This window comes from Dermacentor andersoni, chromosome 11 (assembly GCF_023375885.2).
Source record: "Dermacentor andersoni chromosome 11, qqDerAnde1_hic_scaffold, whole genome shotgun sequence".
Classification (NCBI taxonomy): domain Eukaryota; kingdom Metazoa; phylum Arthropoda; class Arachnida; order Ixodida; family Ixodidae; genus Dermacentor; species Dermacentor andersoni.
In genome coordinates this window covers 124,164,656-124,179,936 of record NC_092824.1, presented here as the reverse complement: position 1 = coordinate 124,179,936, position 15,281 = coordinate 124,164,656, and the positions used below count along the sequence as shown (strand labels likewise).

Sequence of the window (15,281 nt, the reverse complement as noted above, 5' to 3'; positions counted from 1 at the left end):
GCTGTAAAGACAGAACAAACATTTCTGAAAAAAAAAAGCATGTGTGTGATGGGGTGGAAATGGTGATGAGGTTATGTAAAATGCTGTATTTAGAATTTACTTATGAGGTGTGGCAACAGTGCATAAACAAGATGGCTGCCCGAACCAGTTGCATGCACTTCCTGCCAAATCATCATCTCTGTTGAAAATCAGATGTGTCTTCAGTGCCACGCCCCACTGCTCCATAACATATTTACTAGTTAACAAATTTCTTGGCAAAATTATCAAGAAGCAGGGCTGAACCCCAAAGATTAGTTGCTGAAGATGTTTGTGTCTCTGTTAGACAACAAACAAGGATCTTTTTTTGTGCCAACACTCGAGGATCCCGAAGCAAATGGCACGGTCGAATATATGAAATGTCCCAGCTAACTTGAACCACAATTTTTTTTAAAATCAGGAGCCCTAGAGAAATCGTACTTACTGCATATTAGCGGTAGTCGTGTGTAGTAACAACCAGTATTTCAACAACCAGTATTTCGAAGGTCAATTCGCTCACTGCTGCTGCCGCAATTCCTCACTCCAGTGTTTTGACAGCGAGTTTCCATGGTCATCGAGCGAGATGTGTTTGTGTTTCTCTGTGCGTGCTTGACATCGTGCTTATTAATTTAGTTAGTAAGCGAATGTTTACAAGTTTATACGGCCGATAAAACTACTATCCTTACTTCGTATAGCTACCTGCTAATTTACTACCACAATCGCAGCTTCGCCTTTCGGCTGAAACTGCAACTTTTCCATTAATATTAGTGTGTACTTTTATAACCAATATTGAATACAGCCGCACGCCTTCATAACGAAGTCCTTGGGGCCTCTGAAATCATTTGTTATTGTAAAAGTCGCGCCACCACACTGCAAACAATACAACCCAGACAGAGCTATTCCTTCGTTACACAGGTCATTTCGTTGTAGAGGTGCTCGACTGTACAACAGTAATTTTAATGAGAGTTCTGACTTTGTTACAATGAGGTTCAGCTGTGTAAATCTGGCCATGTTTTGCAAACACAGAGTGCACATATTGGCTCCAATCATGCTAAAATGCTACATTATGTGCCTTTTTTACATGCGTAGAACACACTGCTTTAGTGCACAAATTCCAGTTCTTGCCTATGTACTTTTCTCTGAGAATGCTCTGCAAGATTTCCCAATGCGCACTGTCATGCACACCAGAAAAGCTACATACAAGAGCCCACTCTCTTCGTCATAGTCCGAGCAAAGCAAAACGGTAACACCACCAAGCATGGCACTGGAGTTCTACCCACTGTGGTAGTGTAGTGGCTTTGGCAATGCGCTCTAAGCCCAAGGAAGTAAGATCAAATCCTGACTGCGATGGTTGCATGCCACTGAAATGCAAGAACTCCTATCGTGCATTAGAAACACGTTAACGAACCCCAAGTAGTCAGAATTAATCCGGAGTCTCCCACTATAGCATGCTTCATAATCATATTGTGGTTTTCATACGTAAAACTTCCAAATTTAGCTTTGTACTCCAGTTCTCTCAACATGCCATTAGTTTCTGCTCATGCTTAAACATTCACAGACACAACTTCATGATGGTCTTTAATCCCTTCAAATGCTTCTATTTCTCCCATCTTGCACCAATTCCCTATGGTCTGCTAATACATTTCAATTCACTCGTCACCACCATTTTTGTCTTTCATACGCACTAGTGTTTTTCTTTCCAGACTTATCATGGGTCCATGGAGCTCCCAGAGCAGCCCTCTTTCCCAGTGTACGCCCAACGCCCAGTGGAGCACTTAACTTCTTTTGCTTGGGCCACAGCTTGAACATCCATTTCTTTTTCCTGGCAACATTTTTCCAGTATACAGAAGTTGCCTGTCTGTGTTTCCTTGGTGCTCAGTGCCATTCTCCAACAGAATGCATTATTTTACTGTTTCAGGGTTTCCCATTCTGCTTTACCCTCAATCATTTTATTTTTGTCATTAAGAATTCAAGCTTACTATATACCCATACTTCGTTAGGTCTTGGCCCCTCTTAATTTGAAACACTTGCTGCTATAACTTATTTTATCTTTTGTTTATCTTTTTCTACTATATCTGTTTTCATTTTTGACAATATTCCTGGTATGATTAGGCACCAGCTCCGATTCCTAAGAGGGAATGTGGTACCCCTCAGGGCCACCAGTGGAAAACCTCAAGATCTGTGTGTCGGTTTCATTGGCACTTGGCGATGGTTACAGCTTTTGTTTTAAAGGGGTGCTGAACCACCCCACAGGCCTGGTGAGAAAACAGTCTGCGAATTGCATACACTGCTGTGAATATTTCAGCCATGCTTTGCAATTGTACACAGTGCGTGGAACTTGCAAGCGTAGTGCCAATGTCACCTTTCTCTCAATCGCTCTGTTTTAACAGAAGCCTGCTCTCACTCTTTTCTGAATGCTATATTTCGTAATATAGCGGATTTACATGCGCGGCCGCTATTGGCCAATGGCTCACGTCAGTTAAGAACAGTGTTTTGATCAGTGCGCTTCTTTCTACTGCATACTTGTTGACAAAGTTTAATAAACAGGCTGAAGTAAGCAAAAAACTATTTTCGAATTTTGATAATATTCACATACTTCTGGAAGAAGCTGACTATCGTCTACTCATGCTTGACTGAAGCCACCTGCATAGGAATTAGATTTTGCCCATGCTGTTTATCGGTGTCGTAGCCATCAGGCTTCACTAATTCCGGTTAGTTTTGAATGCGCAACTAGTATTGAACAATGTAAAACTTAAAGTCAGACCACACGCACGCTTGCTGGCACGGTGACTCCTGCCTGCTCCTGGTTAGACGCTTTGGCAAACTTATTGATAGCGCTTTAAAAGGTGCTAATTGGATGTGGCTACTATCCGTCGGTCGAGCTGGTGAAGGACAAAGCTGGTCCACACCCCATAGCATGGCCAAATCAGCATATGAGCGCGAGCACGCACTCAAGCCCTGTCGTGCATAAAGCAAACACTGTGCACTACAGTTGCATGTAGCTACAGTCTGCTACGTAGCGTAGATACCGCTGTTGGCGTCCGCCTTAACATCCAAAATCAAATTTGAACTGTGTGCCACAGTGACTTTCGGTAGGCAGAGTGTTGTGGGCACGCCCCTCTCCTCCGTAGCCTTTACAGTGCAAAGTATTGAAGGACCGGAAGCATCGCAAAGGGCATGTTTGATTGCCAATAACTCCACTTCTGCTGAATGCAAGACATGCCGTTCTCTTCTAGACTCACCATATGCTTGATTAGAAGGCAGATGTGATCATCCTGGATGGAGCGGCTGTACAGGGACGCACTCAAGCCAACTTGCTCTACCACTGCAAATAATTCACAGATGTTTGTCACAGCATGTCTGGCCACAATCATTTGCTCTACAGTGAAAAATTTATGTCTTGCTAATGATATGACCATATTTATAAGGTGTAGCTACCAAGCTTGTATAATGAGGTTTGCTGCATTTCAAAAAAAATATTAGTATCTAGCAAGAGTAGCAACTATATTTTTCATTTATAATGTCAGTACCTCTACAATAATTTCTTAACATCAAAATACAAAAAGTAATGTGCCATGTTAACAGCACTGTAATTCAGCAATTAAAAAGGATATCACAAATCTACAAGCTACACCTAATCATATGTTTAAAGCGGACAAATGTGATGTTGTACTATTTTTTTAACTACAGTAAAACCTTGTCAATTCACAACTCATTAATTGGAAATTTCACATAATTCAAAGCAGCTACTGAGGCCCGTCCAACAATGCATTGAAAGCAATATGTAAAACATACTGCTAATTCATACTGAAATCTGCGCCGCCACCGATAATTCGAAGTCTGCACCATCGTTGGCATTGGCGACACTGGCGTCGCCGTGTAGCTTTGCTCTTTTCATCAGCAGCCCTTTGTTTAGACCTGACTGGAGAGGTGCGTTCGCGCCTGGCCAGGCATGGCCAACCCCTCTGTTGCAGGTTGGTTCCCTCCCTCGCTCAAGACCTTCAAGACAAAAATGTGGTGCTGCATGTTCTTCTCATTTCTTAATTTTTTTCATGTTACATCTTTTGGAGGCTATGCTCTTTCTCTACGAGGTGCACTTCCGAGAAGCAGCACCAGGTAATGTCTTAATGTCTACAACATGGCAACCATGACGTTTATCGGCGCTTGCAATACCAAATTGCATAGCCTTTGAGATTCACGGCTATTACTCAAAGGAAAGCATTGCTAGGATACGTGTTTGGACGCTACCTATATGTAGAGTGGAACTCAGCAGTGTAGCAACGAAAGCACAATGGAGACTAACGTCATAGCAGGTTGTGGTGCTTTTTGCAAGTACATTTTAGAACACAGCTCTTGCTCCTGCAACGAGCAGCGGCGGTGGCAAGGTGCATTTACAGTCAGACTTTTTTGGTGCGCGTCGCTTGCGGCCAGACACGCTACACTGCTTGCACTGCTGCGCCAGTCAAAATGCCATCCCCTCTAAACTGCGATGCGCGCGCTGTCGGATGCTCCCCTTGCAGCCTGCGCAGAACGGTCCTCAACGCACGAGCCGCTTTGAACAGCTGTCTGCGACCATCGAGCACCTCTTATTTCCGCTCCATGCATTGTGGGTCGGCGCAGTAAGCACGATGAATGTGCGGATGAAGCAAGAGCCATCTCTATCTCAGGCACACCAGACCGTGTTGGCCGCGTCCAGTTACATTGGCTGAGACAGCATGTGCGCACACATGCTCACGCTACGTTGGCCTATATACGTGTCCTAACCGAGTGACATCTTTTCTGACTTTCATTAGTTCAAATTTTGTATAATTCAAATTTTTGTAGCATCCCTGCGAAATTCGAATTAACTAGCTTTTACTGTATACAACTTTCACAAAATGCCTGTAAACATCACATAATCTATGGTTTCATATATCAAATTTGTCCACTTTAAAATGTTTTAACAGATGTAATTTACAGAAATGTGGTATCTCTTATTGGTGCAGAGTTATAGGTTTGGAAACATTGTGTATGTACATTTTTTCACTTACCCATTTTCGGCAATTTCTTTAGAAAACGCAATGTCAGAAATTGGAATTGTGCTTCCTGAACTAGATAACAGCTAACTTCATTTGTTAAATGCAACAAATTTTGCAGTTAACCCTCGATATAACAAAGCATTTAACTATAATTTACCTATCAAGAAAGGGGTCAGGCAAGGAGACAATCTCTCCAATGCTATTCACTGCATGATTAGAAGTATTTAATCAATTAGACTGGGAAGGCTTAGGAGAGAGGATCAATAGCGAATATCTCGGCAACCTTCGGTTTGCAGATGACATTGTCCTGTTCAGCAACACTGGGATGAATTGCAACAAATGATTGAGGACCTTAACTGAGAAAGTGTAAGAGTGGGGTTGAAGATTAATATGCAGAAGACAGAGATGATGTCCAATAGCCTGACAAGGGAAAAAGAATTCAGGATGGTCAGTCAGCCGCTAGAGTCTGTACAATAGTATGCTTATCTAGGTCAACTACTCACAGGGGTCCCTTATCACGAGATGGAAATTTACAGAAGAGTAAAAATGAGTTGGAGTGCATACGGCAGGCATTGCCAGATCCTGCCTGGAAGCTTACCACTGTTATTGAAAGGAGAGGTGCACAATGATTGCATGCTGCCAATGCGCAATGCAATTTATTTGACTCAAAACCAGCAATTATGTACTACTGAGAATGTTCTCGTGATCACGAAATCAGACAATAGAGTTGGTCGGCCAAATGCTTTCTATCAGTTTTTGATGAAGACATTGCAGATGCAAGAGCAAGCATCTGCTCACTATGTTGAAACAAGGTTGTCTCTGCTGCACGTTGTGCAGTAATGTTTGGCTAACATGTTCGCAGGAGCCTTGTTAAAGGATTGGCAAAGTTTTCTTACAGTGTTCAAAAAGTGTTTCTGAGCCCCTTTAACAACATCACACAGCTGATTTCATCTGCAAAGAAACCTTTACTTTTTACTATTTTTTCGGACTTGCTCCAGCTGGCTGAGACACCTCACATGAAGAAAAGCACAACTTTATTGTCACCCTCGTTTCACAAAAGTATGTGCTCAATGCAAACAAAAAAGGTTCTAATGTGACATAGTCATAAATGAATCTCAAAGCAGATAATTATTTCTTGCTTGTGCGTGACAAAACGTCGCCGACCGATAAATCGGACACTGTTAATCCAGCCATGCTCGGTAATTCGGACAGCTTCATGGCACCGCCAATGGCCCCGTAAACTTAATGTGAATAGACGACTGATATTTCAGACAGCCGCCAGCTCTACATTTGTTTATTCGGACTTCATCCGCTGATGTAGCGTATGCCAACTCTGCCACCATTATCTCCTCTGGCAACCTCAACGAGACATCAAGTATGGCCTCAGAGGTTACACACTAGACGGCAATCTCTGAGGCCTTGCCTTGATCGCCACTCTACGCGTCTGAGATTTAACTGCCGTTGCTGATCTTGGAGGCTTTGTCTGAATTGTGTGGTCGCATCAACATTGCGATCATTACATCCTTTTCTGGCACCCCTGCGCATGGCTTGCTATCGCCATTCTGTTTGTCAAGTTTGCCTTGCGTACAGCTATGGTGTACTGGAGTAGGGAAGTGTGTCGTCCGGGGGCAAAAACATGACGGTTTTGGCGATAACGGCCTGGGGTGCTGAAGCACTCCGGTCTACTGCAGCGCCATCTGCTGCTGCAGCTTGAAGTCATTGCTGCCAAGAGTAAAAATAATGGTACAACACAGGGCCTCCGGGATTAGCAGGTATGGTTGTCGCAGAGGTCGTGCATGTACGCTCTGAGCTCGCAGATTGCTTGCTGTGGGTTTTTGTGCCACGTTTTCACGTTCTCCATGTGCACGGCAAGCACTAGGTTTGTAAAGGTGTGTGTGTGTGTGTGTGTGCGTGCATGCATGTGCGTGTGTTTGCCTGCATTGAGGTTCCTGCATAACAATTAGAACAACTCTGTGCTGTTTCAGAGCGGAGTTGTTTTGCGGAGTGAACTATCTAAACAATGGTGGCTGCATTCATCACAGAGCATTATTTCATTTTTTTTTCTTCAGCGAAGCCTAGCGATTGACCGCTTTTTTGGCTAATGCAACGTAAAAGGAATCCCGTGCAACCCACGAGTCACAGTGCAGGTGCTCCTTCTGGGCTTCCCATCCTCGCGCGTTTCAAAATACTAAAAACATATGTGTGCTTACTGAACGGAACGAGCAGGCGAGCATTTGCTTGTCTTCTGCAACCAAAATGCTGAACAGACATCAGGAACGCTGCATATGATCTATGGTTGGAAACGTGCAAGCTTAGACGACATTATTACAGTAGAATCTCGATGATACGAATTCCTCGGGAGCACGCGAAATATTCGTATCATCCCGAATTCGTATGAGCCAAAACAAGCCAATCTCGACATGATAATGAACACAAACTTTATTGGCCACAGCTACTTCCGGCCGAAAAAGTCAGTTATGCTCGCTTGCACTTTTTTGCCCTCGAGGTCGTTGACGAGACACGCCTGAAATGCATAAAATCGTGCAGCGGTTTCGTCGCTCACGTTGCCGGCACTTACGGTGCGGCGCAGAACATCCAGAGCGTTAAGGCTTTCTGACGTCGACGGCAGCTGATCGCACTCGTCGGCGTCTTCACAATCACTCTCGGTCTCGACTTCATTCACTTCGTCGACCAACTCTTCAATGGATCTTAACCCGCAGGTCGCGACGTTGTCGTCCGCGGTGACGAAGTCGTGTGCGGAAGCTTCAGTTTGCAGACTCCCCCAGCCTTCAATTCGAAAGTCCTCATCGGGCTCTTCATTTTCTCCCGTCGGAGCCGCGTCCCGTCCCGTTTTAAACCCACATTTGCGAAAACAGTTCGCGATGGTGTCCGAGGTCACATTATCCCAGGACATCGCCAAAAAATGCAACGCATCGAGCAGGCTGATCCGCAAATTTTCATCTTTGCGATCAATCTTTGCCAGGAGACGCCTTACTAAGAGTCCTTTGAAATGATGCTTTACATTCCGAATTATTCCAGCGTCCAGTGGCTGCAAATGGCTGGTAGTGTTGGCAGGCAGGAACCTTACGGTGACGTTGTTGAAGGTCGTTTCCTTTGGGTGCGCCGAACACTGATCTAAGAAAAGCAAGATATTTCGGTTTTTTGCAGCCATTTTTCGATCCAGGATCGTGAGGAACTCGCGGAAAAATTCCGCGGTCATCCACGCTTTCTTGTTGCCCTTATAAAAGCAAGGTAAACGTCCTGCCGATCGAAAGCACCTCGGCTGTTTGGACTTGCCTATGACGGTAAGCTGAATTTTCTCCGAGCCGTCGGCATTCACGCAAAAAAGCACGGTGATCCTCTCCTTACTTTTTTGGCCGCCCTGGCAAGCCTGGCCCTTCACACACAAGCTCCTCTCTGGTTGTAAATTGAAAAAGAGGCCCGCCTCGGCAGCATTAAATATGTCGCGCGGTGCATAGTCTGAAATCAGTGCCGGCAGCGTGTTCAGCCAGTCGCTGACGGCTGACTGGTCCACTTTCTTTCCTTCACCGCAAACGACTCTGTAGACAAGTCCATGCCTCTCTTTAAAACGATGCAGCCATCCTCCGGAAGCTTGGAAATTTTCGATTCCCAGGGAAAGCGCAATGTTGTCCGCCTTCTCGCGTAGCACCTTGCCGTCCACGTTGACGCCGGCCGCTGTAACTTCGCCAAACCATGTCAGCAGGACCTCTTCCAGCTTCACGTGTGTAGCCGTCTTCGCCTGTTTGACGTTCACGCCGAAGTGCTGGGCATTCTTCATCACAACGTCTCGCTGCCCAACAATGGTGCACAGCGTCGACGGTGCTATGCCTAGCTCCTTCGCCAACTCGACACGTTTCTTCTTCGGGTTGTCGTCGACCTTCTTGAGTATTTCAATTTTCTCCTTAAACGAAAGGGCCTTCCGTTTTCGCGACATGTCGAACAGCAAACCGGTCTTTCCGCGCGCACTAAACTTCCGCCCGTCAGGTTCAGGTAGTCCACGTTGCAAAACGCACAGGGCAGCAGTAGCAGCAGCGAACACTGAACAGACGCATGCAGCAGCAGCGCGCAGCTTCCTGTGATGGCGATGGCGATTCGGCTTTTCCTTTCAGATCGGGTCGCCCTGCGCGAAAGCGCGGCGTAGCGAAAAAAGAAAGAAGAAAAAGAAGCTAGCGTACGCCGATGGCTGCCAGGAAATGGGCGACGCAGAGTTGTCAGGCACGTGACTCGCCCTGGTTAGGCAGGTTTCGTGCCGAGCCATGTGCCGAGCGCACTTTACTCTACGGCGGCGGCATGGGCGGCGGCGGCGACGTGGAGGTGAAGGGAGGCGTGTGGAGAGGAGGGCCTGTGGCAGCTGCCGCTCGGCCGGCAGAGGGTGAAGGGAAGCGGGCTTGAAAAGACGTGGAGGTGAAGGGAGACCGGTGTGGAGAGGAGGGCCAGTGGCCGCTCAGCCAGCGCAGACTGGAGGTCAAGGGATGCTGGCGTGGAAAGGGCCAGCTACCGCGCATTAGCCATGGTGGCTACTCTCCCCCTCCGAGACCAGCCGCGTCGCCCCGCTCGCGTGCGCCGGTCATCGGCGCGTTCGTATCATCCGCGAAGGCTTGAGAAACTGTTCGTATAATCCCAAATCATAGCGTATTCTATATAACGTAGACCATCCAAAACACTTTTGAAATTCGTATCATCGCGAAATTCGCATCAACCGTAATCGTATCATCGAGATTCTACTGTATTTATTTTTTTGCAAATTATAATTTCAATTGTTTTGAAAGCATGTTAGTTTATAAATGCAGGAAGCTTTACATAACATGCTCAAATTTCATGCGCTAGGCACACGGTCGATCGCAGTGTTATCTGGTGGCGTCATTGCATAAGCATCCCCCGGTTCTCCCTTTGTTTTGCTGTATGGAGGACACACTGCTCCATTCCAGTACACCATAGCATAGCCTTCCGCCATGCTGTGCTTGTTTGCTTAGTTTGCATTCCAGACAGCACTCTGCTGACTCCAACAAATCATTCGCGTGAAGTTATAAATAGGCCGCGTCAAATGGCACGAAGTCGCAGTCCGAATGAGCCCGACTCTGCAACTGAAGAGGTTAAACTGCCGCCTACTACAACCAGCTCAAATGCGGACATCATTGATGAACTGCTGGGCTGCCGTGTGCCGATTCCTGCTGCCATTAGATTTGAAGACTTTGCAGACGTCGACAGTGTGGTTTTGTCGTGTGCCGAAGTGAACGATGACGAAATAATTGAGAAAGTTCTCCCACCATCAAACAGGGACACTGACTCGGGTGATGAAGTGCCGTGTGCTCCAATGCCTTCCACATGCAGATCTGACTCAAGCCTTTGCAGTCCTTGCATCGGTGTACAGTCAAACTCAAAACTGGCAGAAATACAGGCAGACTTGGTTGCATGTAAGTGGAAGTGCATGCAGCAACGCATCGACCACTTGTTCCGTGCACAGGGGCCTTAAAATATAAATAAAGTGATTTTTCTTTCTGCAGATACATTTGTTTTTTTCGGACATTTGATAGTTCATACTTATTTACGGTCCCCTAAAGTCCAAATTATCGGTCGTCGATTATAACTTGAGCCACAATTGGGTGCGCACTTTTTTTTGTCTCTCGTTCTTTCTCGCAGCAACAGCTAATGTCTGTGCAGAACAGCTGTTATGTTACTTGGGAAACTTTACACAACAGAACCCTGCCAGACATGGTGTGGATAAAACCACATCTCATCTTAAAGCACTGCACTTGCCGTCAGAGTGTTTCCACTGCTTTTGAAGGCAAGTATCACAAAGTTCTGATTTATTTTTTTCGCAATATGGCGAGGGTGAAGGCAGAGAGATGGTCTGACGATGACAACATGAAATGACAAAAATGTCATTACAGAGTTAAACAGACAGACACAACAAAACAACTTTCAACCTTTTCACTGCTGTCACAGTAAAATTCACAACATTGTGGTAAGTTCCAAGCTAGTAAATATTACCATCTGTAGAAATGCAGCATAAAACCTTACAGAAGGAACAACCTTTGTTTCATCCAGATGGCAACACTGTGGGTTTTGGAAAGACTCATTTAAATCTGTTGTGGCAATATTCAAAGAATTTGACTCGCTGATTAATTTGACACCATGCTGCCGCCATACAACATCCAGATTAATTCAGATGGCAAAAAAACTCTTACAAGGATGAAGTCATCAGGTCTGCTTTTCAGGCGGACTGAAATGGCTTTCTTTGAAACATTCTGTTGCATTTAGGTAGGTGGCAAGTTTACCTTTCATGACAGTTTGTAAATATCACTTTGTCTTTACTCCACCTAACTACTGGTACAAAAACAGTGACTGTGCACCCACCTGTGAAGTGACAGTGGAAGCACACCTTGGAGAGCACATGAGGGAATTCGTACTCCACAGCATCCAAGGTGATGCTGCCTTTTGCCGACAGCTCACCACCACTCAGGAGCTCTGCAAATGTGTCCCTGGAGAGATACATTTCAAATGGTAGACCACGCTCAGTGCAAATGGTCCGAACTTCAAGGGAGCTGCAGGGCAAAGCCAGTGACTGTAGTGGGCTCTGAATGATGGGAGTTTCTTTGAGATATGCCGCAACGGAGGGCTCTAGATTAATTCTGACCACATGCACTTAATAAATAATATAATGTGGAGCTGGAGGGTGCTCTTCTGCAAGTGTCTACCTACTGGACTGTCCCTTACGGCTGCTGCTCATTGGCTGGGCTGGGGTATCCGCGATAAGGAGGAAGGTGCCCCCCACCTGTCTCCTCCTTGCTTGTGCAGCTCCAGCCATTCAGCGGTGGCCGAAGTGGACAATCCACTACGTGGAGAATACGCCATGCTGTTCTCTTGTTTCATTACAGCAATTGTAAGGGTTCACTAGATTATGGAAAGCAGTCAAGCGCTTCTATTCACAAACTCCTCAGTTGACTGGACTTTCAATTGCAAACAGCATTGTATGCATCTACCAAATGTAAATCAGTATTTTTCTTTTAACCACACTGACCCCGTACGGACTTTATATTCCACTTCATTCAGTATAAGAAAATATACTACAGATGAACCTACAGGTGAAATAGTTCGATATAGCCAGAACTCGATATATAATATCGCGAAAAAAATGCGTCACAAACATCTGCAAATCAATCAATGAACCAAGGGTTCAATTGGGAATTGTTAGGTGGGAGCGCGCGGTCGATTGCGCCGCACGCAATTAGCGTAGGCCACGCCGACTTCGTTCGCCACACAAAGTTGGCGCGGTCTAGGCCAATCGCGCATGGCGCAACCGAATGCACACTCCGAACAACGATCCCCGATCGTGGTGCAGTGAATACTCACTTGAAGCTTCACACAAATTATTTATTTGGCTGAAAGTACTGCAGCAGTGCAGTCTCCTTCTTATTGGCAGCCGCGTGCTTAAACAGAGTCCTCAACACAGTCTAAACCATCCACAAGCGATAGGCCAGCGCCAGTGTAGAAGCGCCAAAGCAGCTACAGCCTCAGATGAAGTCGGGAGTGGCGGAACATCAGCGCTTGCGGGCCCAACCTCAGCAGCGCCTTCGTTTGGCCACTACTTTTGCTGTGATCTCCATGTCCATCAATCGAAGCATTTTGAAACACTGTCAATAACAAGTAATAAGAAGCCAACAAACATTGACACCAAGGACAACATAGGGAAAATTATTTGTACTTACTAAATTATAAATTAATGGAAATGAAACTGGATGAAAAAACAACTTGCCGCAGGTGGGGAACGATATTTCAGTACTACAAACTTCAGAATACCAAACTTTTCAGAATATAGATCGATATTCAGTTTCCCTGTGATGTTAACACCTCAGTACTACAAACTAATATTACTAAATCTGAGTACCCTCGGATTTCCAAGTATCCTTCATGGCAGCTGAAATAGTAGGCTAGCAGACAATAAGGCGCAGAGAGCGGACGTTGCAGTGCATGGGTTCAGAAAACCTGAAACGGCGCCCGAGAAAAAAAGAATGCGGGTGAGCTGAGGCGTCGGTGCATCAGGTTTTGCAAGCGCGTGCTCCGCCCAGAAAAGTGTTGCCTAGCAATGAAGGAGGGTCTATTCCTTCTTTCACCCTTCTTTCTACACATGCCTCTTTATGTTGCACTTCTTTTGCGTCCGAAGCTAAACGCGCGGTGAAATGTAACCTCCGTACTCGTGGGGATGCCACACGGTCACACTTTGCACTTTCCAGACAGTGTCGTTTAGACACGCTTGCGCTTTTACGTAGTTCAGGTGTCCGTCTTGAGCGAGACAGTTGTGGTGTCCACGACAAGAAATGTGAAAAAAACAAAACAAAAAAAAACATTGCGCTTTGTAGGCGACATGGAGCTACCTTTTTGTCGGCAGTTTTCTCAGCGGCAGCATCTGTTTTGCATGCGTCACTTTTATTATATGGCACTTCATTGGTGCGTGGCGGCGGAATCTATGGGAAATAACAGCAGCACATGCGGAAAGCCATCGGCAGCGTTTTTGTGGATAGCTCATATGGCGACAACTTATGAATTGATGGGCGGAATGGTTCATTCTGGTGCTTTCACTAAATAAATAAAAATAAAATAAATAAACGATAATGAACTTTCAGAATAACGAAAAATTTACTGCGGTCCCCTAACGTTCGTTATATCGAGTTTACACTGTGTCCTGTGCTGCAGCAGCCGCAGCAATCATGGAGGTTTTGTGCTTTCAGACTAGTAGAACAAAGAGTGCTTGCCTTTTTGACATTGTTCCTATCAGGTATGAAGAGACTGGCAAGTGTAGCTTGAAGTCCAGCTTCTCGTGTGTGGAACCAGTTTCTGTCTGAAAGTAACAACATTCATGAGCTGTTTGACAAACTGGTGCCTAGGAGACAGGGAAAGCAATTGCTGCCAATATTTAGCTCCATACTGCCTGCAATATTTGCAAATAAATAAAACAGCCAAGTGAAGATCACTGTCCATACAAGCTGCAAAATGAGTTTTTCTTTTTTTTTTTGGTGATGTATATGTTCCTAATATTAAGTGTGGAAAATATTATGTTGGAAAAAGTATTATATTAATAAAAATATTATGTTGGAAAAAGAAAAAGCAAACTTCGAGAGGCGGCTCAGGCAGCACGAAAACAATGTGAACATGCGCCATTGAGTGTGCTTGCTGAACACTGCCTTTCTTCAGGCTGTGTGCTATTAACTTGGATCGGGCACGTGTGATTGTGATAGAAAAAGAAATTGAACGTGTCCTTATCTAAAGTTGCTTCATACCCATGCTATGGCGGACACTCTTATCTTAAAAACCGAATAGCGCGAAACAGACGACGGACAAGGATTCAAACAACATGAGCACTTGTGTTGTCTGAATTGTCTGTGTTTCATACTGTTAACCTACCAACTTTCCCAGCTGACTGTTTTGATGTGGGACACTCTCAACTGAAATGGTGGAAATCTGCTACCTGTGCATGCCAATTGTCTGGGTTATGTCATACATGTTTTAGTCTCATAGTGAACAAGGCTCCTGTGTGGGAGCCAAAACGGTAACTTCAATAAATCTTCTGTTCGGTGCTTTGTTTTCCTCATTCATAATGTTCTGTCACTATTGATTTCATGTTGCATATTGATGCAAGGCGCCTTCAAATCACATGCACCAGCCGCCTCCTGCACCCGTTCAGTTGTTTATGCCTACATGCGAAAGACAACAGCAGTGAAGCAGGCAACAAGGTCTCACAAGGCACGTGCGATTGGAGCAACGTGTCATCAGTGCTGGGCAGAAGGGAAAAAGAAGAGGTGTGGAACTCTTGCGAAAAGATTGTGTACGTGGGAGTGAGACTATCACTTAGCTGTTTGTTGGGCACAAGTTCGCCCAACGTAAACTAATTAAAGTACCTTCACTCAACTGTGCGTTGCAATGTGTAATGTGTGTTATGATACTTCAACTCTCTTTTGAGGCAGACACATGGTATCAAAGTGCCAATGAATGTTGGAGCATGCTAGTTGCTTCATCATGAGCCAAAGATACACACAGGTAGTTCAGGTGGTATAAGAGTACAAAAAGAATAACCATACTATACCAGCATGACGGTCCCTTCATCACACATGCACACTGTTCAATGACATTCTATAATTGTGAGTCAAGTATTCCCACATAACATCAGTCCAACTGCCATAAACTGTGTCCTCAGCCAATCTCGCCATTATTGCTGCAGAGCTGCATGTT

The 15,281-nt window shown here is 45.3% G+C and overlaps 1 protein-coding gene and 1 long non-coding RNA gene across 8 annotated transcripts in view; one reads left to right on the top strand and one right to left on the bottom strand.

Moving 5' to 3' along the window:
• Positions 1-14,965, top strand: part of LOC140214079 (uncharacterized) — a 39,184-nt gene extending 24,219 nt beyond the window's left edge. Inside the window, exon 3 of one of the 2 annotated variants that reach the window (XR_011890997.1) lies at positions 14,692-14,965. This is a non-coding gene — a long non-coding RNA (uncharacterized lncRNA). Of the gene's footprint in view, positions 1-1,718; positions 3,238-14,691 lie in introns of those variants that run through there. The other variant, XR_011890996.1, reaches the window with a different exon arrangement.
• The window catches only part of g (adaptor-related protein complex 3, delta 1 subunit-like garnet), a 316,686-nt gene that overhangs the window by 9,300 nt on the left and 292,105 nt on the right, over positions 1-15,281 (bottom strand). For all 6 annotated transcript variants that reach the window (XM_055075585.2, XM_050186104.3, XM_050186105.3 and 3 more), the window contains 2 exons: positions 11,412-13,893; positions 3,258-3,340 (listed from right to left, as the gene is read on the bottom strand). In XM_055075585.2, coding sequence (XP_054931560.1) covers positions 13,780-13,893 — 114 coding nt within the window. In that variant the 3' untranslated portion in view covers positions 3,258-3,340; positions 11,412-13,779. The remainder of the gene's footprint in view (positions 1-3,257; positions 3,341-11,411; positions 13,894-15,281) is intronic.